Source organism: Mycteria americana, chromosome 10 (assembly GCF_035582795.1).
Source record: "Mycteria americana isolate JAX WOST 10 ecotype Jacksonville Zoo and Gardens chromosome 10, USCA_MyAme_1.0, whole genome shotgun sequence".
Classification (NCBI taxonomy): Eukaryota; Metazoa; Chordata; class Aves; order Ciconiiformes; family Ciconiidae; genus Mycteria; species Mycteria americana.
The window spans coordinates 4,040,265-4,067,369 of record NC_134374.1 but is presented as its reverse complement, the minus strand read 5'-3'; the positions used below and the strand labels follow the sequence as shown (position 1 = coordinate 4,067,369).

General features: G+C 43.8%; 1 protein-coding gene across 2 annotated transcripts in view; it reads right to left on the bottom strand.

The window, feature by feature from the left end:
* MAMLD1 (mastermind like domain containing 1) overlaps window positions 1-27,105 on the bottom strand; it is an 83,547-nt gene that overhangs the window by 21,595 nt on the left and 34,847 nt on the right. The window contains exons 2-3 of one of the 2 annotated variants that reach the window (XM_075513063.1): window positions 11,847-13,116; window positions 11,392-11,633 (exon numbers count right to left, since the gene is read on the bottom strand). In XM_075513063.1, coding sequence (XP_075369178.1) covers window positions 11,392-11,633; window positions 11,847-13,116 — 1,512 coding nt within the window. Of the gene's footprint in view, window positions 1-11,391; window positions 13,117-27,105 lie in introns of both variants that reach the window. The other variant, XM_075513062.1, reaches the window with a different exon arrangement.

The window sequence follows — 27,105 nt, the reverse complement described above, 5'->3', positions numbered from 1 at the left end:
GACGTATAGATATATGACATCCATGTAGGAAAAAGCTCAGACTCTGGACTGGGCATGAAATGGATTGGTCCATTTCTCCCCTCGCTGCCAATATTTTTTCTTAGTAAATAAAGTTCTTGTTAAATGGTCAGTTTTTCTTTTCTTTTTTTTTTTTTTTAAAGTAAAATACAACATAAATAAATGTTGGGGATTTTAGACAAAGTCCTAAACTATGGGAAAACACCAATATGTCTAGCAAAACTTTTTTCAGTTAAAGATTTACTCACATTTCAGGACCTTCACACAGTCTGTGGTGATGTTATCAGCGTTTCTCTGTTCTTGCTGACCTTAAGCACTCTTAAACGATTAAATACATACTATTTTCTGATAACAGAATGCCATTCACATTTCAGTAACAATTCACTTTAATGAGATAAGAACTTATACATCAAATTACTCTATCTCTGTTTGAGAAATATTAGCACTCTTTGGGGAACTGTAGAATCATAAATAATGACATCAAGAGTCCAACACTATTCCTGGAGAACTTGTAACTCCTGGTTACATCAATAGCAATTTGAGATGTGTAAGGATTGCAAAATCAGATGTTAATCTGCAGAGAACAACACAGGTATGGGCAGTCTGCATTTTTGCCTTAAGCAAACAAGAACCAACAAGACTATTAATGAGAGAAACCAGCACCAGTTGCTAACTGCACGTATAAACAGGCATTAAAAACAACTGTACTCTTTAAGTGAGTCATGACATCGTAAACAAAACTTTTACAAGAAACCTAATGTTGTTTACAAATTTCCCGTTTACATATTTTTTTTAATTCTTTCCTTCCCGCTCATAACATGTGCACCAACCTCAGCAAAGCGAGCTGCAAGAGACGGAAACGCGATGCTTAAATTAAAAAACACAGAATCAGCAATATTGACTCGGGCACCTCCTGTTAACAGGTTCTCCGCTTTTTCTGCAGTCGAATAGCTAATGCAATCTAAACACAGAAGCTTCTTATCAAACAAAGACAAGATTACTCAGCTTTCTCCTGGCACTGGGAGACTCAGCTCTGTCGATCCTGGAGGCCGCTCTCCGGCGCAGGCTGGGTCGGACTGGGGAGCGGCCACGCTGCCTTCAGCGCTCCCCCGGCACGGCACGGCACGGCACGGCACGCCGCGCCGCTCGGCGCTATGGCGAGCCAAGGACGAAAAATACAGCAGGAATTGCTTAATTCCAGCTCTAAATGAGCTCAGCGGGGAATCTAAACAGTCAAGTCAATTGCCAGAATCTGCACTTTTCAACCTCGTTCTGCTCCTTTGATCAGACTGAATTTTGAGCTACGGCGATTAATGGACTAATAGAGGAAGTCACAGGGTATCTCTCGGGAGAAGAGGGAAAGGAAAAAAGAAGTATCTCATCCTTGTTATGCATCTATTCTGCTAAACGCCACATTTCCACGCAGAAAACTAAAATGCTGCTGCAGAAAGTGTGCCGACTGAGCTGGAAAGGAGGAGAAAAAGGGGGCCATATGAAACAAAAAAAATAATGCTCATCCGATCATTCATTCATTGCTTAAACACGCCCTTCGGAGCAATGGTAAAAGAAAACAGACTACCCAAACACAAGTGCCGTGTAAACTACCCTTCAATCCAGTACAGTAACAGTTTATACTTAATAATGCCGGAGAGTAAAGGAAATATTAAACACATTTATTATGCAAAGAGAAGCTTCCAAAAGCCCTGAATATTTAAATATTGAGAGAAACGGATTTGTTCACGACAGGGATACACACTACTGGTATCCCAGGATAGTATGTCTTCATCTTTCTGAAAGGGAAGAAACACATGAACATTAGCAGCCACATGAACATTAGCATGAACATTAGCAACCTGCAATCACAAAAGAAACAGAGAGGGGAAAAGTCTTCCTTAAGAATTTTATTTTCCTCGTTTGCTTTTGTTATTGCTGTGCCCGAGAGGAGGGGGCAGCTTTTCTTCCTGCAAGGGGCAAATTTTGCTTCTGCAGTTCACGACTGTAAAAAACAAACCCCAGAGGACTGCAAATAATCACTGGACTGATTAAAACATAAACTTATTCAAAGTTTGGCACGTTTACAAAATGCTGGTACGAACCTCCAGAAAATAAAACCAGAAAAGCCCAAAGTAATTCAAATGTAAACTTGAGCGAAGGTAGGAACAGCGCATGAAAGCTTCCAACTCTCTCTTTTTTTTGTCGTAGCACTAATATGCCATTGCCAATGATTGCTGTGCCCTTTGCCGCATCCTTCTCCTCCACCTTTGGTCTTTCTTGAGCGTACAAAGACATACGTACGTGATTCACTCTGCTCTCAGAAATAATCCTGTAGTCGTCCTGGGATGACCTGCCACTGTGTAAATTTAGGTGTGTGTGTTTGAATCTTTACAAGATCAAGCTGTTACTGTAATGTCTTAGACCAGGATCTCATGCTATTTTGTCTACATTACAGGGCTTACCCTCCTTGTGGGTCTCTCATTAATTCTGTAATGGGGAAAAATAGCTTGGCACAGCTTGTCCATAACCTGCATTCACATCTGCATCTGTCTGACACTGACCGTATTACGTTTTCATTACTTCAATGAGAAATGTTAAATAATTTTGCTGGTTATATAGAGAATATTATTTATGCTAAAGTAATGTATTTCCTATCTTCTTTTAACATTCCCATATGCAAAGGGTTAAATTGTAATATAGGATTACTTTTTGTTAACAGTAGTGCTTTTAAGAATTACATACTGATCATGATAATATTTGCCTTTAAATATGCTATAAAAATTTAACTTTAAAACGTACATGTAATAGAGTGATTAGCCTTCAAAGCCCTAAGAAGTGCTGCTACATTCTGATTGTGGATTTCTATCAATTATTAGTGCCGGCTGCTTGAAATAGTCCAAAGTGCTCACGACAGAAATATTACGCAGCCAGCACGGCAGACTGATACGCTTCCTAAATGTACAGGTTTTGAAGACAGCTCATAATAGTGTTTGGCTTTCAAACCTTAATGTTAACAGCTTTGATGGGACTGCTTCTAATTTGTATTTAAGACCCATTACCTCTTCCTCTAAGCAATCTTCGTGAAACATCATTTGTTCTAGGGGGATATTTGCCATCCAGCGCAGCCCTGTAATGGCCGTTAATTCACACCATTTTGCTCGCTCCTGTATTAATCAGCAAACTGTGAATCATCCCAGTGTTTCCAGACTCGCAGATGTACGAGAGAACCACCGAGGCCAGTTCAGTTTCTCTCCCCATTCAGACGCGGAGACAATATCAGTTCCTGTTTACAGCCACGGCTTTGTTTTCCCCCACCCACACACTGAAATTTCTCCAAAATGCCCAGAGAAAAAGAAAAAGAGACTGAGTTCATTTTACCAGGAAAGTTATTTCTAGGTATCGCATCCGAAACAAAACATGTTTGTACTTTTATTCTGTGTGCAGTGTTTACTGCAGCGAGGCAGAAATGACAGGGGAGCGGAGCAGGAGGACCAAGCAGGCTGCTCCCGTCCCCCACCCTGCCGAGCCGCCGTCCGGCGCCAGGCACCGGGTTTCACAGCATCTGAGGCACCCTCTTATTTATTTGGTTGCTTTTTATTCTAATCGTTAAATTAGACTTCGGTTCTGTAAGTATTTCTGCCTTGTGGAATACAGACGTAATTTCAGACTACTACAACACAACACTAGGTAGAAACCCCCTCCCAAAATCAAGGGTACAAACCACGCTCTCGCAGTATCACTGCAAAAAGTGTTAAAATTAATTATTAATTTAGGCATCAAATTTGAGGTAGTAAGAAGGGCATGGTTTTAGGGAAGTGAACACATTCTCTGAAAGCCAGGCTGCTTTTAGCTCAAAATAAGCTCCCCAAACTGCCATTTACTGAGAAAGATACAGAAAATCCAGACAACAAACAAACCTATCTTCCACAAATGTGGGAAAAAATGGAATTAAGATGTTCTGATATTAATGGGAATTTACAGCACAGATGAAATGAGTTCGGTGTACAACAGGGTCACGGAAACCATTTCCTCATTGCTATTCACCAGCACGCCGTGCCGTGAACGCACCTTTTCAATGTAAGAATTATGGGTGTACTGACTTGTAAGGGAGGAGGCAAGCAGTGTGCCTTACCCACCACTAACCACTATTCACGTGGTTATTTTTAAGGATGATACACAGAAGGAAGTTACGGCATTCATTATGAAGCCAAACAGCGAGAAGGTCCCTGAGCCTTTCCCTAGATTCCTACGATGTTTATAACTTCATTGCATCTAGGGACACAGCTGAGAAAAAAAAAGATGTTCAAAACCTTTTGCTCAACTGCTTATAAGTTAAAGATTTCTGCATATGGATGGGGTTTTTTGTGGTAGTAAAGAAAGCAAAATGGGTTGCTTGAAAAAAAAAGAAAGCAAGAAAATCTGCAGTTGGGACCTGATAGCCCAGGAAAACTTGTGAGGACCGCTACCAAGCTGCCTAGAAAACCCGAGAGAAACTGCCTACCTAGGCTGGCAGGATCAGAGCGGTTTCGGTACAAATGGGTGTCAGAATATGGTTTCACATCAAATGAATCAGACACTTTTTAGCGTGATACCACCACTTTCTCTACACCTTTGAGAGAAGAGGTTCTCTCCCACCCCCCGCTGCGGAGCAGAAGGAAACAACTGTCTGTTGCTTAAAGCTCAAAACCACAAAAGCAAGGGTTTTTTTAGAGTTAATGCAGAACTCTGCTGCGCTCGCCCCGCGGCTGTACGGCCCTGCCGGCAGTGGAGCGGGGGTACGGCACTGACACACGGCCTGGGTCCTGGGCACCAGGGAACTCACTGAAAGCAGCCTGCCAGGCTGAAATTCCGCGCCTTGTCCTACATTTCTCGGGGATAAGTCACATTTCCATCTACGTGTTCACAGGACATAAGTACTACTTCCTCTTGTCTTTCTCCGCCGAAAACCCGGACAATACCACGTCAGCCCGCACACACATGGCTTCATCGTCCTGCAGGTAACGAAGAGCAAGACTTTCTTGAACGCCTGCCAGCACCCCTTGCTGGTGTTCGTAGTAGCACCCGAGTCTCTTTTTTCTTTCCAAGTGGATTTTAATTTGTCCAGCGTGAGATTCCCATAGAGTTGTCTGTGTCCTAAGTGCTAAATTGCTGGCAGAACGTCTCCCATTTTATTAAACAGGTCATAACTAAGGGAAGACCCGGCTGGATTGAGGAAAGCGCTGCAGCTTTGATGTAGCGTCCACATTAATTTCAGACCCGAAAGGAAGGCGATGGTGAGGGTGGGGGAGGATGCTCCCTACATGGTGTTCAGAAGGATTTGGTCTGTTTACAAGCTTCTCCTCCTCAGATCGCTTCCCCTAATGATGTGCTGTGTGGCGTCCAAAAGTGCTTTCAGCACAAAAGATAGCTAAACTGGAAGGAACGATGAGTGCATTAGGCAGAGCTGCTAGAAATAGCAATGCCTGTAAACATCTTAAAATACAAGCCAAACAACTGGGAAGGTTAAAACATGGCTACAAGGGCTCCACTACAACAGGGAAACGATTTGAAATATCTGTAATCTAACAGAAGACGACAACACACGCGATTTTAAAAACGCTGCAAAAGAGCAATGGGCTAAGAAGAAGAGATGTGAACAAAGTTTTTTATCTTGGTTACTGCACTTCTGAAAATGTTGTATAACTGTTGGCATGTTGAGGCCAAACATCCCATTTCTTTCCACAAGTTTACTCCTTACTTTCCAAAGCTTATCTTACATTATTTAATCGCAGGGGAGGGAGGGGAAGGGAGAAGATGGCAGTCCAACAGTTTCAGTCAAGCTCCTTTCAGACTCTCTTGAAAGAAGGGAGGGGAGAACCTCCAAGTTTGAAAAAAAAATATCAACTCAGTTGCAAGTGCACGGATAAATATAAATTCAGAAATGACCATTCAAGAAGACGTTTTTACATCTGTGGAGAGGTCAGCTCAGCCTTATTGCTCTCTGTAATCCAGATTCATCACCAGCTTCCTTTATTCGCCTATTCAGAGGCACTTAATTAGCTGAAGGGCTTGTTGCTTTGCCTTCAAAAGCTCTCCACTCCCTCAAAGGCTTTGCTTCGGTATTGTGCTACCACTGCCCTTTGAAATCAAATCTGTTTTTCTTCTCCACAGCATTAGTAAAAGAAAAAAAAAGTAATATTTTAAAAACTTTTTCCAGAGAGAAAAGAAAAAAGAAAAGAAAAGAAAAGAAAAGAAAAAAAAGAAAAGAAGAAAAAGAAAAGAAAAGAAAAGAAAAGAAAAGAAAAGAAAAGAAAAGAAAAGAAAAGAAAAGAAAAGAAAAGAAAAGAAAAGAAAAGAAAAGAAAAGAAAAGAAAAGAAAAAAGAGAAAAGAGAAAAGAGAAGAGAAAAGAGAAAAGAAAAGAAAAATAAGATGACAGGGAAATACCAGCGGAACTTCATTCAAAGTGGCTTTAAAGAGAAGTTTGACACTTAAAGAAAAAGGTGGGGGGGAACTGCAGATGAAATCTGGCCAGTAGTTTTGGTCTTATTAATAATACATGAAACCGTAGTTGTTTTATGTGTTAGGAAGACTCGTCGTGACATCTTGGAAATCCCAAATAAAACATGATTTTTCCCTGTACTTACAAGAGGACTGTACGTACTCAGATGCTGTGGGCTGCGTTCTCTGCTTTTCCAAACTCTTAATCAATCTGCATCAGAGCTTATAAACATAAAGTGCTGCTGAATCAGAACAGTCTCAGATCTAACAGTTATGGTGAGCAGAAATAACTTCACCTAACATAGGACACCCAGGAATCAGTCTGTGGTATTAACATTTCTGTTTATATTAATAAAACCTGTATTATGTATTCCATTATATTTATTTAACCTTTGACATCTAAGCTCTGGGTCAGTTTGCTCTTTATAACAGTGCATTTCTTCTTCACTTTTGTTTCTGTATTTAGAGAACTCATGCTCAGAAACAAGATTTTTTGTTTAATTCCCCCCCCAGTATATTTAATCTAGCTCAGGGGTTTTGGTGTTTCTCTGCAACCTATAATTTACTCTGCCAACTCAGATACTGTATTGCTGCTTTTACCACAGTTAAAGAAACACTGTCAAGTCCTTTTCAAAGGTTTTTTTAGTCTTCAGCATGTTCTTCACTATCTCATATGCAGTCCACATGTAGTAAAATATAGCCATTTTTACTGCAAATAGTATTATTTTTCTCTCTGTCTCTTCTCCTATCATTTTTCCTCTACCATCATTTTTGGCAACGGAGCTGAAACAAATATACCCTTCACTGACAATCCAGTGTACGACTATCTGGATGTCAGCAGGAATGCGGCGAGCTCTAAGAATAGCACGTTTGGTTCCTGCAGCGCAAGCGGAGCTCAGAAATGCACAGTGTGTCCCACCCAAACAATGGCTATTTATTAGCTACATCCCCCCAACAAAACAACCTTTTAAGTTGTGTTTTGGTTTTCAACATTATACACGCAGAGCAGTGGGCAATTCTGCCCTCCTCCCCGAGACTCTCCAATTTTAACTCGGACAAACTCGGGCTTGGAAAAGTAATGGCCACCCAAAGCGTTTCTTTTATTCCAGTCTGACTGAAACTGCAAAGATCACCGGCTCATTGTCCTGCCTTCAGGGGAACCCTCCTTTCTGTTCGCAAAGACCTGTGTCTGTTCCTATATGGGCAGGAGAGAAAGAAGAGCTCTTCTGGAAGCGGTGATGTCGGAGCAGCATTGCTGACCCCAGAATTGGGCCCAATATATCTGACATGCCAGGAGATCTGCAAGTACAAACTGTATTTACACATGAAAACCAGGGAGATGCCCAACGATTCAACCCGCCTGGGCAAATGCAGCTTTTCACGCACCCAGAAACAGCCAATAAAGTCAAGTGGCGAAGCTTAAGCCCAGAAAACAGCGTGTGATAGTTTTGCAGACTATCTTTGACTCTCTGGCATTTACTAGCATCTTTATATTGTGGATTTATGAGCCCAGACCTTTGAGTATAATGTCACTCAGCAAGTATCAGTCCTACATGAGTAAAATGAAAACCTGCACGTATCCACAAGAGCAATGTTAGCACCACCAGGCTTTGCAATATCGCACAATGCAAACTGTCAGTGCCTCAATCAATATCCGTCAAAGCTCAACAATAAAGACATAGTGCTTCAGATGGGAAAAATTAGCCCTTATCAGATTTACCAGTTGTCCAGGCAATACCGGATCTGGGATGCAGACTGATTACGCTTAGGAGATATTAAGTACAAAAACGGTAGAGCTGTGAGGCGCCACTGGTAACGCAGCTTTTGGAATGCGGAGTCTTTCCTTTAATACGCATTAAAACAACAGCAAAAAGCTCACTCTGGGTCTATGTCCCAGCCGCTGCTCTCTTCCCCATGTTGCTCGGCCTGCTACAAGGATCAAATTTCATGGTTTATTGTTCTCCCTCCAACTGGCCACCATCCACATTCTTCTTCTGTACAAAGCTGCACCTCTTGCTCCAAAGAAGACAGCACTATGCCTTCTTTTTATAAATTTTAGTCACATTTACAAACACACACACAGAGTAAGGGGATGACTTTTAAACACTAAACAACGTTCCAGGGAATGCTGCTATTTTTCTTTGAGTGAACTGTGAATGAGGCTAAAAAAAGGCAATTTTCCACCAGAAGGTTACTAATTTCTGAAGACGCAGAAGTTGTCTCCCCTGTCTTCTGAATCTTTAACATTTTGCCTCTTAATGAAACAACTGCTCTATGCCTGAAAAGTCCAATTTATCACCCGCCTCGCGAGAGAACTGGCACCAAGATTCTGCAAAGCTCAAATTCAGCGCCAGGTACGCTGCTGGCAATCAAAACCACAGTCACTGCAGCTGCTTCGCTATAACGGAGTAAAATTGGTACACAGCAGGTCGGGTCCAAAATTTCAGTATCAGTGTCTCAATGTAAATAAGAACTCTATTGCAGACAAATAACAGCTCTACATGCTAGATTCAAAGAAACGTAGGAAGTATCCCAGAATTTTAAGGTTGCCTACCTAGAATATTTTTTTCCGTGTCATTTTTCTTTTAATTCAGCACTCAGGACCCATTTTCTTCTATGAGATTTGCAGTAAAGTTATCAAAAACCTAACAAAATGTTCAACTCCTGAACATCCACCATCTTCCTTCGGCAGCTCAACAGACTGTAAAACTGAAGCACTGTCATCTGGTGTATAACTATGGTAATAAGTCTGACTTGTAAAATGAGGGAGGCACCATAAGTTTACCTAACTAGGCTGAAAATGTAAAATGCTCAGCACCTGTAATCATTGTCTTAACTGTCCTTGATCTTTACTGATAGCTGCCAAATTATAATAACTCTCTCTCTGACAGTGAGAATCAGCTAAAAATGCAGCACAGGCAGAGCACGAGGAAAGCTGCTGGAAGAGGGGCTATTTGGCCAATTAAAGAGACTCACTGAAGGAATTTTTCTCCCCCCCCCCCCCCCCCCTTTTTTTTGGCTAATCATTGATGTAGGGGGTTCAGAGGTGTAAGACCAGGGAAAAATGCAAACCAGGGAAAACTAGGGCACAGGAAACCTCAGGAATCCAACAGGGACGTGGCAACTCCACACACCCAGCAGGGGAGCCAGAAAAAAAAATATATGCTCAAAGGTTATGGACATATGATCAAAAGCGATCGTGTTACTGCAGTTAACAACTTACCAGCCATCATCCGAGATGCAGTAAAACACCGTGAATGTATTCTTCACCCACACTGCCTCCAGAGTAGAACATCTGATGGGCAGTAATTCATGAAGCTGCAGCAACTTACTCACTTTCACTCGTACGTCCATCCATACTCCTAGATCCCAAGCCAGCAAGACCCTCTACTTCGTGGTTACTTTGGGTCCCACTGAACACAAAGAGGGTCCTCACATGCTTAAAGCAACATAATTGCTTCAGGCCTTTGTTGAATTGGGGGCCTCATATCGATAACCCTTTAGAGTCAACTATATATGCCATATTGTTACATGTTATATATTTGGATAAGCAAATTCAGCAAGTCACCAGTCCCTCCCAGTGTCAGGTTTAAGCTGCTGTATTGAAGCAAGGGAGTACTGAGCGTGCACAACTTGGAAAAGAGTCGATCCTGAAGTGGCACGGTGGAAACGCACCTCATTGATTTACCACTAAGAAGCTGATGTTTAGTAAGTATCCCCTTATTTCTCATTGCTGTCATAGGACAAGGTTACACCAAGTCACCTACATTGAAGAAATCCACCTCTATAAGAACCAGTCACTTAGCAGGGAAGAAGAGCAAAGAAACCCAGGCTCTGGAGTGTATTCCCCAGCTGAGCACCATGCTCTCGAGCAGATCCTAGCAGAGCTTCAGAGATCACCCTCTGGTTTGCTGGGTGAGAAGTGTTTCAGTCCTTCACGAGGAGCTGATGGAGCGCCTGTGTGCACAGCTAAGCAGCTTCAAGGATTCTGCTTCCAAAGTGTTGGTTCACCCTAACAAGGTACTTGGCTTTGGTGGTGAGGTTCAATCTGTTTCCTACTATTCGCCCTAACAAAAAGATAGCTATTTATTCCTCATACCCAGGCTGCTCTCAGACTGAGTCCCCAAGCCCTTCCTTGCGCTTAAGTCCCCGCTCACAGTAAATCTCTCTTATCTGGGGTAGCAGCGGATAGCGCTTCGCACTGCTCCTTGAGTCTCAGGAAGAAGGCCGCCGGAGAGAAATCAGGGCTGTGTCTCACTCCCGCCAGCTGCATTTTTGCATTTACCAGCTTGGTTGGTATCGCAGATCAACAAAGGGTGGGGACTGGCCCTCATCCAAAGCAGGGCATTGCTTCTGGCAAATGCTGGTAACAGGTATTTCAAGTCTGCCTCTTTGTACTGTTTGACCTGCTGTCCATGAAGGAGTCATATTTTAACTTCACTTCTCGCCCCACCTGATCTTTTCTAGCCTCAGAAGCATAACACAGAGCTGAATTTGTTGAAGGGCACTAAGAAAAAAAATATATTCCCACTAAAAAGATGATGGAAAACGTGTTATGGAAACATCCTTACAGCTTACAAGATAAGCTAAATAAGAATATCACCTATACACATAAAAATAATTTATTTTAGTGGTATGAAATGAGTTTTGCCTAATAGCATAAAGTTCTCCACTGGGCTAGAAGAGACAATGCATGGTGGAATTACAGTACATGTCAACTGAAGAAATAAAGTTACTTCTGATAACACCAGGATGTTGTTACTGCCTTGTCCTTGCATACACTGTGCACACCCCAGAAGTTTAGCGACGTCGCATTTGAAACACAAAGGAAAGTAAAAATAAGAAAATAAACAACTCAATATTTTCACATAAGCCCTATGAGACAGAAGAGACGTTCTCACCTGTCTGCTTTGAGAGGGCAATGTGGCAGGCTGCATGTGTCTCTGCATCCGATGTGGCTGTATCAGCTGTCGAAACTGCTGCTGGAGAAACTGGCTATTGTTAGCCTGCTGGGACTGCTGCGTGGCTGGAGACTGCTGCTGCTGCTGCTGCTGCTGCTGCTGCTGCTGCTGCTGGAGATAGTGAATGAGAGACTGCTGCCCTTGTCCTGCTGTCAGAGGTGACATCTTTTGAGTCGCGGACTCTGAGGCAAAGTGAGACAGTGGTTTGGTGTTATTGAAAGAGAACTGGTCTTGGCTAACAGGGCTCTCATTCACCAGACCTGGCTGTAAGCTACTGGATGGCTGTTGCATAATTATGTTCATGTTTTTGGACTGGTTTGTAGTCATTGATTTAAAAAGCGAGCTCTGCATACTTGTGGGGTTGCTGGTGGGAGTGATGTTAGAGATTAATGTACCTTGAGGACTGAAGGGCTGCTGATGCAGAGCTGGGCTCGACAGCTTTTCTGGCCTGTATGGTGGAGAAGGTCCAGTATTTGTGGAGGCCATGCTGGCAACCAAGTTGTTCTGTGGACTTTTGATGTTGTTGGCTGGTAAGCTGGCTGCCGTCAGGGTGGGCAGCATGGAGCTCTGCGGGCTGAAGGGCTGCTGGTTCAGAGCTGGGCTGGAGAGCTTCTCAGACCCATAAGGAGGAGAGGGGCCATTAGATGGGGTGCTGCTGGAAGTCATGCTTGAAAGCAGAGTGTTTTGAGGACTCTGAATGTTGTTTCCTGGTAAATTATTAGCAGGCATGCCAGACACCATAACATTTTGAGGACTGAATGGTTGATGGTGTGGGGATGATCCTGCCCTGTAAGGCGGAGAGAGACCAGGAGGAGACATAGTTGGCCAGCTGGGAGCCTGTACTTGTTGCTTAGTAGTAGACACCTGCTTGCTAGCTGCCAGCTGCTTTAGCTGCTGAGCGTGCCAGTTGGAGGCAGGTATGTTGGGTAAGGGTACTGGAAGCATAGGTGGTGGCTGGTTCTTGCTCTGAGCTGCTGTAGAGATGGGCGATGCAGCAGGTTTGTTTGAGGGAGGAACTTGGAAGTTAGCTCCAGCAGATGATGGTCTCATCTGAGGAGATCCTCCACCGGTTGGATTGCAGCCCGGCGAAAAATCTTTGTTAGCAACGTGGTTCTCCAAGTGGGAATTCTGTGGGGAGGACTTTGGAGTGGTACTTATGCTTGGTTGAGAATGACTCAGCCCAAGTGGCTCTTCAGCCTTGCTGCACAAAATCTTCTCCAGATCCAGGTCATTGGGAGAAGGATCAGGCATTTTCGTCAGCTCTTCCAATAGATCTTGCAGCTCTTGGTCCACAGACTGTAAGCTGTTTCCTTTCTCATCATAGTGGACAATGTTATTGTTTTGCCCTCCTATTGACCCCTTCTGATTTATTTCCGTGTTGGGTGGCACTGAAAACGGGGAACCAATGCCACCGCCGTTCATGTGATTGTTTTCGAGGAGCACTGGATGACCTGCGACTCCCAGGGAAGAAGCGCTGTGACTGGCGGAGAACGGAGAACTTTGCATTTCTGGACACGCCACATTGGGATTGGCACCTTGGCCCATGGCAAGGTTTACGTCATCAAGACAAAGTCTTTTACTGTCATTTGGGAAAATGACATCAGGCATGCCACTGGAGGCAGGAGAGCTATCATCTTCCAGTTTTCTTTTAATGGATCCCTGTAACTGGGAAAATAAAAAAGGAAGAAGAAAGGATCCGTTATTGACCTTATTCTAACATGCTCTGAAGCTCCATACTGTAACACTGGGTTGGAGATAAAGAAAATTAAATCATACAATTAAAAAACCAATCATGCGAGACAAATTCAATCAGGATTTAAGTGGGTGCGACTTCACTGAAATCAAGAGTTATAGTCAGACAAAGGCTAAATCTCACATGTTGGCCTTAAAACAGATGTTAAGGCTATAAAACACTGTCTTGTCATGTGAACTGTAATAGAAGTTTTTAAAATAATGTCTGGTACCATTTCAATTAAGACATTATACTCCCTGAATAACAAACATGCCAACATTTTTATGGTAACATTTTTTAGGTCTAAACAATGGCAGATCTGAGTGAAACCCTGGACTGAGTTTAGTGACCTTCTACCAGTGACTTGGATTAAATTCAGGCCTGAGACAACTAAATTGTTTTACATTCTTTATAGGCAGAACATCTGAAATAACTGACATACTTTCTAAACAAACCAAAACAAAACAAATTCTCAACTATCTGTCTAAACAGACTTTCAAGCTTCCTAATCACAGATGTTTTAGATTTCAGAAACCAGTAAATAAGTCTAAGGCAGTACGGGCTTTGTTCTTTTGAAGGATTGCAACTCATTCATAAAAACGGAAGTGTTTTCAAAATACAGTTATATAAATACCTTGATCTACAAGAAATGGTAGAGTTGTAAATCCACAAATCTTAGGGAAAAAAACCTGCCTTATGCATACAAAGAAAGTGAAACTGAAAACAATGCTTCTAATACTAATTCAGTGTGATACGGCAATCTCTTCCAAATATAATCATCTGTGGCTTTCAATTTTAACAAGCATGACCTGTATGTCATAGGATTAATCAGACATTAACATTGCTGCTTCAAGTTAAGGGAAATAAGCATTATGTCCTTGTTTATCAATAGAGGGAGGTAGCATTTAGAAAAGTATCTCATCAGCAATGGGAAAACCATAGAAAGTCACTGTTCCTCTAAGCCAGCTCACAGTAAAGCCTCTCCCAGCCCTGGCCTACAACTGCAAGTGCTGCCAGTCATTTACTACCATGAGAATAATTCACATCTAGGAGCAGCTCATATCACCAGAAAAGCCCCACCACCTAACCCCAGTGTAACCAGCTCACTCCAGGGCTGTGGTGGGTACGACCAGCTCCTCAATTGGACTCTAATTATTAAGCACATCACAGTTTTGCCTAAGGGTCACTACGCAATGGCCAGCAACTTCGGTGCTCTCAGACGACAGTGTCACAGGACGATCGCTGTAGGGTGGGCACCCCTTGTGCGGCTCCTTCTGCAACGTGCACATGAAGGTCGCTGTGCAAACAGCCAACGTCCACCCCTAAATTCAGCCTACGTTCAGGCAATCGACCGCAGACGTGCATTGTTCTGACCTGGGAACGCGGGAGAGCTGCCTGGTGGCTCACTCAGCTGGGCTCACATGAGTGCTCTCTCATCACTTGCTTCTAAATTGGTAGGCAGAGAGAAGATTGCAGATTTGTACCTACGGTTGCTTAGGCTATAAATGCAGTTTAGGATTAGTATCAGACATTGCCATGCTAGTATCCAGCTTACACAGACATTTGGAGGAGAGGGAGAGGATCCAAGTTAATTGTGTATGATCATCATGGCAGATGGAAAAGTAGGTCTGCATACTACGGAGAGCTGCTGATCCGGTTTTAGGAGGAGTTCACCTACCCTCCATCAACAGACACAGAAGTTTGGAATGGCATTGTGGCACGGAGACCTTTTTATGTGGATATTTTCCCCCTCCCCTCTAAGAGTTATCCCTTGCTAGAGCAATCAGTGCTTCTCTCCAGTTGCATTGCTTTAGCATGGGCTGCACTCAGAAACCACTGGCAAGTGAGAACCAACGCTGAGCGGGGAGCGTTGCTTTCAGTGCACCGTTCCGTGGTTGCCTGACAGCCCTCTTCGGTCAGCAGTGCTGCGCGTGGTTTGAATCGTTGCTCTGCGAGGCACCGCCTTTACATCACAGCCAGAGACAGCTGAAGCATCAGCGATTTGATTATTCCTCTGGGCTGATGAGGCCAAAATTTGCCTAGCTTTAGGAAATGGAACGAGGCCTAAAACTTCTCCCAAGTGTTGGTCTAATGATGGATGAAATTGTTTTCCTTCATTTTCTTTGCTAAAACTAAGCCAGAGTTGCATGTTTCGACAGATGTTGCCCTGTGTAGGCTGAAACATGTTGGTAGAGCATAACTACATATATCTAAACCCAGACATGTATAGAGAATCTTTACAGGGGCTTCACACACCCAAAATAAACACAGCGTGTTCCCAGGTTGCACCCTGGGAACCTTCGGGCAGGAAGCGGTGGGCAGCTGACATGCTGGCATGCATGCCCTTGCCAGTGCTTCTTTTGCCATAGGACATTCCTATGCTCTGAGTTACTGGGGAAAAATCTGGGCTTTCTAAACACTTTGAAAATAGTTTTTTAACTGTTGCACTGGGGAGTCAATGTGATGGGAAAACAAAACTCCATTTCCCCAAGACTATTGCTAGATATAAACAGATAAAATAAGACCATAGCTTTCAGATGGCGTGGGCATTCCAAAACTGGGACAGGATTGTTAAATAGGATGTTGTTGCTTAGCCCTTGTGAGAAGCCTGGCTGTAAGAGAGGAAGTGAAATTAGCTGGGCGTTATGTTCTCTTGAAAAGCAAGACTCCTATTTCCCAGGTGAATATTTGCACAAGGACCATAAAATCCAGAAGACCAATTTCCCCCAGTGCAGGCAGGTACAACCCAACACAATTTAGCAGCATTGCTTTTGCTTAAGATAGATTTGACTGCAGCCCCAAGTTTGAGAGAGAAAGATACAATCCTTAAAGCAACTCAACAAATCATAGAGTAATTTTGGTTAGAAGGGACATCTGGGTATCACCAGCCCTCTGCTTCAAGTACCTCACAAATGAAAAAAATAGGCGACAGCATTTCACCAGGCACTTAAGTATGAAGTATCAGCTACATACAGAAATCCCGTCTTGGGCTGGACGGGCTAGCTGAGAGGTTTGCTTCAGCATTCCCCAGTGAAACACCCGTGGCTGTTACCCCCGTGCAGCACGCTCTGTGCTGCTGCTGTCTGTGAGGAGCCAGCATTTTCCTCCCCAGCTCCCAGCGACTGCTCTGCATGAACGTGCCACCGTGGCAGCCCCGACCAGTGCAGGGGACAGTAATGCAGTCTGGTATTACGGGGACGCTGGCTGGCTCGGACAGGCTAAGAACAACGGCGGCAGGAGATTGTCACCAAGGCACTACGACTTTTAGGACCAGGAGCTCCTGACCTAACTCATTCAAGAAGCTGCTCGTCGCCGATCATTCGTCCAGTACTCTTAGACGTCTCAAGACCATCTCTTTAAAACCTGTCTATCCTTTTCTAGACTCTTCCCTTACTAAAAACATTTTTACTGCCCCTTCCCTTTGTCTGGCCCTGGATTCCCCAGGAAGGAGCTGATTTATTCCAACTCTTTCTCCCCTTCTTCAAGAGGGCTTATGCTATTTGACAAAATCAACAGAAATAAGAAGAGCACCAAAATACGTTCTTCCCCTTTCTCTGCTGAGTAGTATATTGGTCAGCTCTGTTTCAAACTGAATACCTGACAAGTGAATAGAAATATTTTAAAATATAAAACCACACTTAAGCTGACTGGAGGTTGTATGTGGCTAAGTATGGGAAAGCTTCATTCATATGTGCAAGCAAGGACAAAGCCGACAAGCAACAAATGGGCTGTTGTGACCTTGTCAAAATTCATTAAAATGCATTAGCATGCACAGGCTAACTTCTGTTTGGGAATACCTGGCAAACAAAGGCAGGCCCTCCGATTTGGGGAATATCTGATTATGAGGTCTCCCACTATCTCAGGTTTGCTTTCAGAAGTGAGAGTGCCATGATCCCAGCACCACTGTCCTCTCAAAACCAACAGGCTATCTTTGTGGGAAAGACCCAAGTTAGAAACGAGTAGCGCTGCTAGCTCGCAATGGCAGGATAACAAGAATAAATAATAACTGTTTACCCTGCTCCGTCTAAGGAAGCTATACAGCTGTGGTTACAAACATCTAATTTGTCACAGGCTACCTCTTCGCACAGAACCGATTCCCTACGTGTAGGCAGACTGCTCCACAGGCTTCTCTTGTGCAAGGAAGAAAAGGCAGACTCGGCAAGCAAAACTAGTCCTCGGCTGCACCCTCTCCTCGACTGAGCTCTCTGAAGTTGCCTGCTCGGGTGACTTTTGGCGTCAGGCATTTTCCAAACTCAGGAGGTGGTGCTGGCCTTGCGTAACTTACTATTTCTCAATGAAGGGAGAAAGGAAGGCTGGAAGTGGGGCAGACCGAGGCAGAGAGATCAAATTGTTAATAAATATACACTGTAGTGGTTCCATTGGGTTTTAATAACCAACCAAACGGGCATCTCTGGACTGGCTCCCTGCCTCGCCGTCACTCAGCCTTCCTCCTTTCTGTAATACATCAGCTGTCCTCAGTTGCCACTCCAGCTCTGCACGTGAGCCGGGCTGCCCATGGCCCTGCCGCCAGCCCCTCTTAATTCTCCACCCGTCACTTGCTCCTTCCCCTGCATGGTATCTGGGAGGGAAGAGCCACCGCGGCCCGCTCGGGAGAGCCTCTTTTCTCCAGCCTTGCAACGATCCCCCTTCCGCCAGAAAAAAGCCAAATCTAACCAGAGATTCCTATTTAGGTCACCGTAATGCAGAAATGAGAGAGAGGAAAAACGTTAGGCGAGGTATTTCTGTGCCTCTTCCTGGCTTCTGCAGCCTGTCAGAGATTCAAACCTTGATTTACAGCAACCGCAGGGTGCTGATTATTGATCTGCAACCACCCCATCCCACTCACTGCCATTGAGAGATCCAACCTACAGCAGCGATTCCCACACCTACGCAACTTCTTCAAGCGAGAACCAAGGCTGACGGGACGCTGCCATTTTCCGCCGAAGGGGAACTGCCGCTGCGCCACGTTCCCCTTGGGCGGCTAGTCCACCTACCCCTTTCTCCAGCGTGCAACATCAGTGCTGGAGACTCTCTTGATTTAACAGCATGAAATCTATGGATCCATGACGGGGATATCCAGAATGGCAGTCGGATAACCTTCTTTCACTGGGAATCTCAAGACCCTTGTAACTCTTGGGAAATCCCACGCGTTGGCTTTTCTGTTTGTTTGATTGAAGAAAAGAGAGAAATGATGGTAAAAGGAGACGGGGCAGGTGGGCAAAATTTCAGTCTCACCACAGACACTGGGATTTGCTAGCCTTGCGGCAGCTTTGCACAAAGCCTTGCAGACCAAGACCTGGGGAATCCAGGCCACCAACGGGCTGCTAAGATCTGGCATATCTGAATTGTTTTGACAGAGAGAGCACGTTTAATTTTTGGTGGAAGGGCTGAGCAACGCAGAAGCCCGAGATGAGTAGAAGTCTTTTTCCCAGTATTTTTTCAAGGTATATTGCAAACTGTTTTTTCCCTCTGCAAAGTACAAAAACTGAGTCTAAGGTTTGCTCAACTGAGCTGACCAGAGAATCTATCACTCTCCGTCTCTTTCAAACACTAGACACTGCCAAAACTGGAAGTATGTATTTGCCAGAGGCAAACTGTTTGCAGCATTCAGCGATCAAGACTTCAGTCTCTGTGGCTTCAACAAGCTTCAGCGAGAGCTATCTGCCCATCAGCCCAAAATGTTTCTATCTGTTCTGACAAAAACAGTCATGTAATGAAAAAATGAATCTGGCAATTTTCCATATAAAACATGAAAACTTCACAATTTTTTCTCCTGTGCCTTAAATACATGATTTGGAAAGGTTTGTGCTCTCTATTGCTCATTTATCCACACTCTAGATAGATTTTAACATCCTACTAATCTTTGAGGACAGTTCAGGAAAAAGAGGTGAGAATTTGACTGTGTGTTTGAAGGCTGCAAAGTGGATCTGATATAATATTATCTTTTAAACGGCAGCAGTTACTTGCAGCCCTGCTTGAACTATCAGACGTGCTGCTTTCGGTAGCAGGCTGGCTTGCACATGAGCAACAAACCCCAAATGCTCATGGGCAAAGATCCCGTTGAACTACAGCAGAACCTGGGACTGCATTAAGTGCATTTAGCACATCTGCAAGTTTCCATTCGTGCATGCTGGCTGCAGGTTGGTAAGAGAAACTCACATTATATATCTGAATCCAAGAAAAAATGCCTCCTGCTGACCAGGGAGTAGCCAAAGCAGTCCATGACTGCGAGGAACAGAAACTATGCTTTATCAAAGTCACATCTCAGGCTACAAGGAGAACTCAAGGAGCCTCAAGCAATTAAAACTACCATTCACTTTCTCCATACTAAGATTAAACATAAGCTAAAAATCACATTCTTCCTACTGCTTTAGGCTGTTTGACCCTTCTGATTTCAAGCTATTTCAGCATGGATGGACGTAAAATTGTCATTTCGCATTGTCAGGAAAGAGATCACATCGTGATTCCAAGCTGCCAGAGATGTGTTTCACTATGCTTAAAAATCGCAATACCGCAACTCCTCGGCTAAGGAGTACCAGCGTAAAGTCTGCTTTGGGGTCTGTTGGGTATTTGTAGCCTAGAAAGGTGGCAGATCCGTTTGTAATGAGGTGTGGTAGTGGAGAAAGGGTTATGAATAGGGAAAATTCATGGGATGGATTTCCTTCTATTCATCACGCTCGTGGAAATAGGCAACTGGAGGGGAGGATGTAGGAAGAGGAACCGGGGACGTGAGCAGTCATTTTGGCTATGAAAGGACATTGGTTATTAGCTGGCTTGTATGCATTATGTGGATTATTTTTACCTGGAACTACAGCTTCTCCCAATTTATAATTTACGGTGGCAATATGAAATCTGCCATCTTTGAAACAAGCATATTAGCATAGATTGGAAGTTGCTAGTTAGGCTATGCACATGTACAATGCCTCCTAAAGACCGCTGCTGCATTTGTAGAATTTGATCTCCCATCAGTACAGCAAACATCAGTTGACTTGGTGGGACTGTGCTGTGATCCTTTGCCCCACTACTGTCACCACTCATTGTGATCTTCTCCAGTTATTCCCTCCGCAAATCAGGAACCTCAAGCTGTGTTAAAAGAGAAAGAAAGCAAGGCATGTGCTTTCCCTTCATAAAGCTGGCAACGCTCCCTGTTGTGAGTGCAAAAATATAGGAGCTAACAGGGCAGTTGCTCCCACGCCTGTATGCGTCACCTGGACCTGGGCTGACAGACGCACCTCGTGTACGTCGCCAGAGCCCACGACAAGAGGTTTTGCTTGCTTGCACTGTCGCTCCGGAGCTGCGATCAATCCCCCTCCCTGGTACGCTGCTGCAGTACAACAGGTCTCTAGTCTGACTGTTGGATACATGTGAACTTCTCAACGGTGACTGCCGACCTGGCACTTTCTTTCGTCTACGTGGCCTTCTTCCCCCAGTCACCATGCAGCATAGGAGGTAATCCTGGCTGCAGATACTCAGAAAAGCATCGTTTTGCTGGTAAGCGCAAAAATCCAAAACATCATGACTGTGCAAAACCGGAAAGAAGTGATCTTACAATAAGCTTAAACCACAGAAACTAACAGGAAATTCAACCTGGACTACCAAGAGCCTAAAGTATTAGCTTTTTTTTCTAAATCTTAACCAAAAATTAAAGGGAAGGAAATACTACAGTTATGATTGTCTTATACCGATTTGTGTGCATGTAGTTACGCTCATAATGACAGAAATCTATCTGATGTACATATCCTGCTTTAAACTGGAACACCTTACAGGCTACACAGCAGCAAGTTCGTGAACAAGGTTTTTCTGATTACCCTCGTGTAAAATTACAGGCAACATCACTAATGTCCGTGGGAAGGTATCAATGGAGGATCAGTTCCAAGGAGAAAAAAAACAAAGTCAAGAATATACCTGTTTGGCCATCCCACACAAGCCAGCCACACGCAAGAGACCAAGTAACATTCACTATAAAGAAAAGAAAAAAGAAAAAAAACCCCGAACCAGTAGCTTTGCTCCTTTTCAGGTCAGACAGGATTACCAATCTCATTTAAAAGGCACCAACAGAGATCTGCCCTATCAAAACAAATGTTCAGACCCTTCCCATCTTGTCTTTCCTTAGCAATTCATCTGCTTTCGGTATTAACGGCACTGTTAAAATGGAAATTTTTCCCGGAGAAAAATTGCTGTTGACAAATGGATCTGGAGGAACAGGACTACTGCTTGCTCCTGTGTTGTACTGCTAGCAGGAGATCTCTGTACAGATGCCTCTTAATTAGTCATCTGAAGACTTACAGCAATCACATCACGCATATTGTTTGGCTGTAACTTCCACATTCCATTTAATGACAAGTGTTATTAACTAGACAGCTGAAGACAGAACAAGTTCTCTGCCTCTCGGTTTTTAAGCTGTACTACAAGAGCATTTCTTTCATATCTGGCTGTAAATCAAGATCAATCTTAGACTCAACGCCTTTCCATCAGTATTACCTCATCTTACCTCAGTTTTAATACCAGCAGTATTGTTTTATATCTTTTTTTATAGTCCATTAATTTCAAAGTCCTATGGAACACTTTGCAGTAATTTTGTAGACTACATTAATTTCTCACGGCAATAGCTAGGCTGGAGAATTGCAGATCCTCTCCGCTAAGAAAAAAGTGATGTTTTTGCTACTTGGGTCTACCGGGATTTGAAAGATACTTTTCTCTCTCCTTTTGCAGCCCCTGACACTGGCATAGTTATGCAATGACCACAAGTTAACAGGAGCTAAGTATAAGAAACAGGCTGTATACGTTCCTAAATTATGAGGTAGGTTTACCATTTACTAGATAACCAGATAAAACCCAGTCTGACGCTTCTTTTCTGCTACATATTGCATTATTTTTTAAAATCCCAGAAGACTTACTCCTGCGGTTTTATCAAACTACAGGTTCCATTTTGTCAAAAGGTATGGTTGGGGAATTAACAGCCTGGAGGCAAAGCAATTAGGTCAAACCTGGGGCCAAAAAGCTCTCCAATTCTCAGAGCAATAAGAAACAATGGGATTTCAGTCTGAAAAAAAGGCATTTTTGTTTCCACGGCTCCAGTACTCACACTTACTCCCCAAATACCAGCTGCAGCCTCACCTGGGTGGCTGCACCTGAACGCTGACCCTGGGCAGCCTCACGCCTTCTGTCTTGGAAAGCACTGCATTACTGCATCCAGAGCTCTTCTCTAGGCTTGGCGGGGGACAAAACATTTAAAAGACCAGTCTGAAGTTTCTCCTAAGTAGTATCAGAAACTGGAGCACAACTCCAAGAAGGATGGAACAAACGAGCGAGGACAGGAAACGCCCCCAACGGCTCCTCTCCCACCCATTCATCCAGGGCCTTTGTTAGCCTCCTGCATGTTCCTCTGCCTTTCAAAAAATGAAACAATAAACAGGATATTGATTAATACAGAACCATAAAAGCAAGCCTCACTTCGAGTAAAAAGATCATTAATTTAGTGAGTCTCTCACTGAACCTGGGTGTAGAGAGAAGTCTTTATACAGCCAGAAGACCAAGTGTTTTGTAAAGCAGAAGAGTCTGGTAGTGAATATTTAGTTTGTTTCCAACTACTTCACTTTATCCTACTACTTTCATCTTTACCTACACAGCAGCTCCACTATTCTCAGCGTGCGTTAACTGGACTAGGAACACAGTTCATTGCCAACGTGTTACTTGTAGGCTTCCTGCCTCCTGGACCAGCGAGACGACCGGACCGGCATGCGGCTCTGGCTCCTGCAACACACACTCTTCGAACAGTACGTGTTACTTACCCAGGGACCTTTAAAAGGATTCTGCAGAATAGTGGTACTAAAAACCCAAAACCCAACACAGACCATCGCCCCACCCCTGAAGCCCTCGTCCTGTATAAAGCCATTGAAATCCTGGCCTCAACGGAGTAATTACTTTGGGACACTGACTTCAGCAGGGATGGGATTTCACTTTTTGCTCTTTCATTATTATTAACTACAGGAGTGAATGAAAAATACACAGGATTTGGAGAAATTCTCTCCAGCAGAAAACGCAATGCTTAAGTTACTGGGTTTTTAACCAGAGAACCTCTTGACTTGCTATAGATACCAGTTCCCCTCTGTCCTAGAAGCAATGTTAATCACACATTCATCACTGCAAATTGACAACATAAATGCTGACTTGTGCAAACAATGTTAGAGAAAATGGTGTTCTTGCTGCAGAAGTAAATTACACAGCCTTTCAAGCTTTCTACACTTCCCAGTTTTACGTAAACTCTAATTTCTAAGCCTTTGTTCTGCCTTTAAAGGTCATACAGTTGAAAGCTATGAAGCATAGCATGTGTTCCCACTGATATTAAAATACTGTTTACTAAATCATGCATATAAATGTAAAGAAGAAACTGTTTGCAACCTACTGCGTTAATAAGAGCTGATTTATCAGACAACATGGTTCCAAGTATCAACATGTGGAATGTAAAAATCTGATCTTAATCACGCAACGTGATTTTTTTTGTTGTTTTTTGAAGTCTCCACATTGCCATGCAATCACACTAACTTCTGATGACACCGTATTTGACTGATTAAACTCTTAATCTTGCCAATGCTTAACTTCAGGAATACAAGCGGTCTTTTTAGATTCGAGCATATGATTGCACATTTGCAAGCTCAGGATTTCATTTGCATATTCAAATTGCGAAACTGCATCTTCCCTTTGTCTGTGTAAGGCCAACTATAGCGCTCCAAATGCTAAACAACCACCGTAGAGTTGGACAGTATTTTTAGCATCTCTAGGGTGCGCTTCTATCTTTAGCAGCTGTGTTCACAAACAATCCCACAGGACACTGCATAGCTAACATAGCTCGGGCTCTTCACCACATTCAATTTTTCTCCCAAAACATGGTGAAAGCAGACTACCCAACAGGCCAGTTCAGGACCTGCCAAAGTTTCCTTAGACGCAGCGTCTTGAGCAGAGCAGAACTATATCAAAGTACTAAAGCATTAAAACATCGCAGCATTCTGCTCTGGAGTGGGGATGGAGGTTGCTGGGACTTCCTCCAGGGAAAATACAGCTCTACGCTCCGAGTTTGCGCTGTGTAGATAAATCAAGGAGGACAGTGAAGGATTTCTGCATGTCGTTTCCTAGCAGGATGTGCCCATGGGTTCATGGCAAATTTCTGGTCAAAGCTTAACCCTGCAAGAGAAGTTAATAATTGAACTTGCCAAATCATCACAATTTCTAAATCCAACTGCGTCTTGTTTTTACAAAGAGGCATATTAAACCAGTGAGCCATTTTATTAGACTCATGCTCATGTAACAAAAACATGTGTTAGCTCTTGAGTGCCAAGTATCATCCTGGAGGGTTACCAATCCCTGTTACAGATTTTGTAGCCAGACTGCAGTTATCTGTCATAACAGAGGAGGTAGTTTTGAATACACAGAATGAAGCATGCTGCTCGGTTCGGGAATAACTTACGTGGTCCTGGTCTCTTTGTAAAACTCTAGGAAGGAGATGTACTGCAGGGTGAAAAAAAGAGCTTGAAACTCACTGCTGACTGTAGTGGGGCTATCTCGCGGAAGCCTCCTGGATGGCTGGGGCACGGCCCCAAGCTTGCTCCCTCATTCCCTAGAGGAACTTTTGAAAACGGCTGCAGCACCACCAGCTCCAACACGCAACTACAGCAGCTGGGTCAAGTCTGAGTGCGTAGGAAACGTTTTTAGAGTCATCTCTATGAGGCGTTTCAAAACCGTGGGTTTACCACAAAGAGAGAAAAAAGTCATCATGGGAATGGCAGTATTAATCAGATGATTGACCTTTGAAGCTTCCAATCTGAAATGCTTTCCACACCGAGCTGGAGCTGCATATGGAGACAATAGCCTCCGATATCTTGATTTACAGAGGATGTACTGATGGAATCCCATATATCCTGTTAATGGTGAAGGGAATTATGTAAAGGAACTATTTTTTTCATTAAGTGCCTTAGCTGGGGGTTGCAGATGAGCCTAGACACTTGGGTCCAGTTAAATTTCAAGGGGATAAGATAACCTGAAAACCCTTACAAAACCTTAGACCTTGTGAGTGCTTCACAAATGGGCTCCTCATTTCCCCATTTACACTTATCTTCTCTCCCATTACTACATGCTCTCAAACACTCTGTTATTAAAATTCTTTAAATGATAATGGGACTTTCCAAACAAACTGTGTTCATTAGCGTCCTCTACCCTACCACAGGTATGGCGGTACGTCTGGGAGGTGTGAGAACTGGGGAAACGGCATCAGGGCTAGGAGGGTGTCCTCGGCTCTCCGGCAGCACCAGAGCAAGGCTGAGATGCACAGGAGGCAGCGGCCAGGCAGCAGCACGTACTGTGCACTAGGTCTACAATACACACCTGCGGTTTTTCTTCTTTTTTTTTTTTTTTTGTCAGAGTTATTTTTTCCTTTTAAGCATAGCGCATGTTCAATCAAGAATATCACAGTTATTCATTCGAAGTGTTCACATTATGTAACATGAGCATCAGGTTAAGGAGAAAAGAAAAAAAACCGCAAGTACTTTTTTTTTTTTTCTGAGCCCTTTCTTACAGGACTTAATTTTTAAATGAGTAGAGGCTTCCCCTCCACCCAGGATGCAAGGTTGACATCCTGGCGTACGGTCCTCATCCTACTAAGGGCTCCTCAACTGAAAACCGTGGGTTGCAAGACTTGGCCTTTACTAAGAAACAATGATCTTACAGGAAAACTCACTGCACACTTTCGAACATCAACAGTAAATTACCCTTCCATTTTCTAATACAGACACAATGTCTGGCGTTGAGCAAACACATTCTTGAAAGGTCAGAACACTTAAACTGTATGTACCTAGTTTGGGATGAAAAAAACTGTTGTTGCCTTTTAGTTATGACATTTCAGTTTACCCACAAGAATTACGCTACTTCCCCTAAAAGTTTTCAAGCCCAAGAACATGCTTTTCTCCCAGTGTTGGAAAGTGAAGGTAAAACTCTTTTTCTGTATTAACTTATCACAGCTGGCACCGAATCCAGTGATTTGTCAAGAATACAGCCATTCCTCCCCAAAGGGCTTCAGCCGCCAGCAGACGCATGCGTGGGGAAGCCCTGTCCACCTTCGAGGAGAAGGGGCTGGGGCAACCCGCCCTGCCCAGATAGCTGCCGACGGCGAGTCACTGCCAGGCGAGCCACATGCGACCAAAGCTTGCAAACCCAAAAGAACTATGAAATCTCCTAAAATGCAGAGCTGGAGGGCAGGTAGCTCTTCATTTTTTCTCAAAGAACGGGAGGAACTTCCTCTTTCAGTTACAGTTACACGGTCTAGCGAGGATATAACTGCTGTAACGATCAGGAAACGACTGTCATGTCGGATGGCACTATGGAGCGTTACTGGGGAGCTGCAAGGACCTTGCAAACCGGGGACAAAAGTTTGGCTTTGCTGGAAGTGCTCTGATCTGTCACTAAACACAGTGTTGTGTCCACTGTCAAGTTTCAGGGTGTTAAGGGAATTGAAGGAACACCAGTTTAACCTTAGCCCAACGAGGTGAGGTTCGCTTCATTTCAGCAGAGCTGCTTGAGGTCGCTTCATCGCTTTAGACCGTACTCCTTCCCTGGGGCTCAGACATCCCGAAGCCAAGGCTGCGCTGAGCTGGCTCTGGGACTAATGAGCGCCCATGAGCACCGTGTTAACGCGACCCACCGCAATGGGCCACGCTGGCACCTCAGCAGAACGCTGCGTGCACTGGGCGAGGTAGCTTCAGCAATCTCAAACTGAATTGCACCAAGAGAAACTCCCCTTAGCTTATTCAGTGCTGGTGAACAGGGACGTCTTAGGCCCGGTAAGATGACTGTCCCCTATATTATGAAATGACGGCCCCTCAAGTGGAAGTTGCTGAACTCCAGCTGAGAAGCACTGACTGACTGCGAATGCA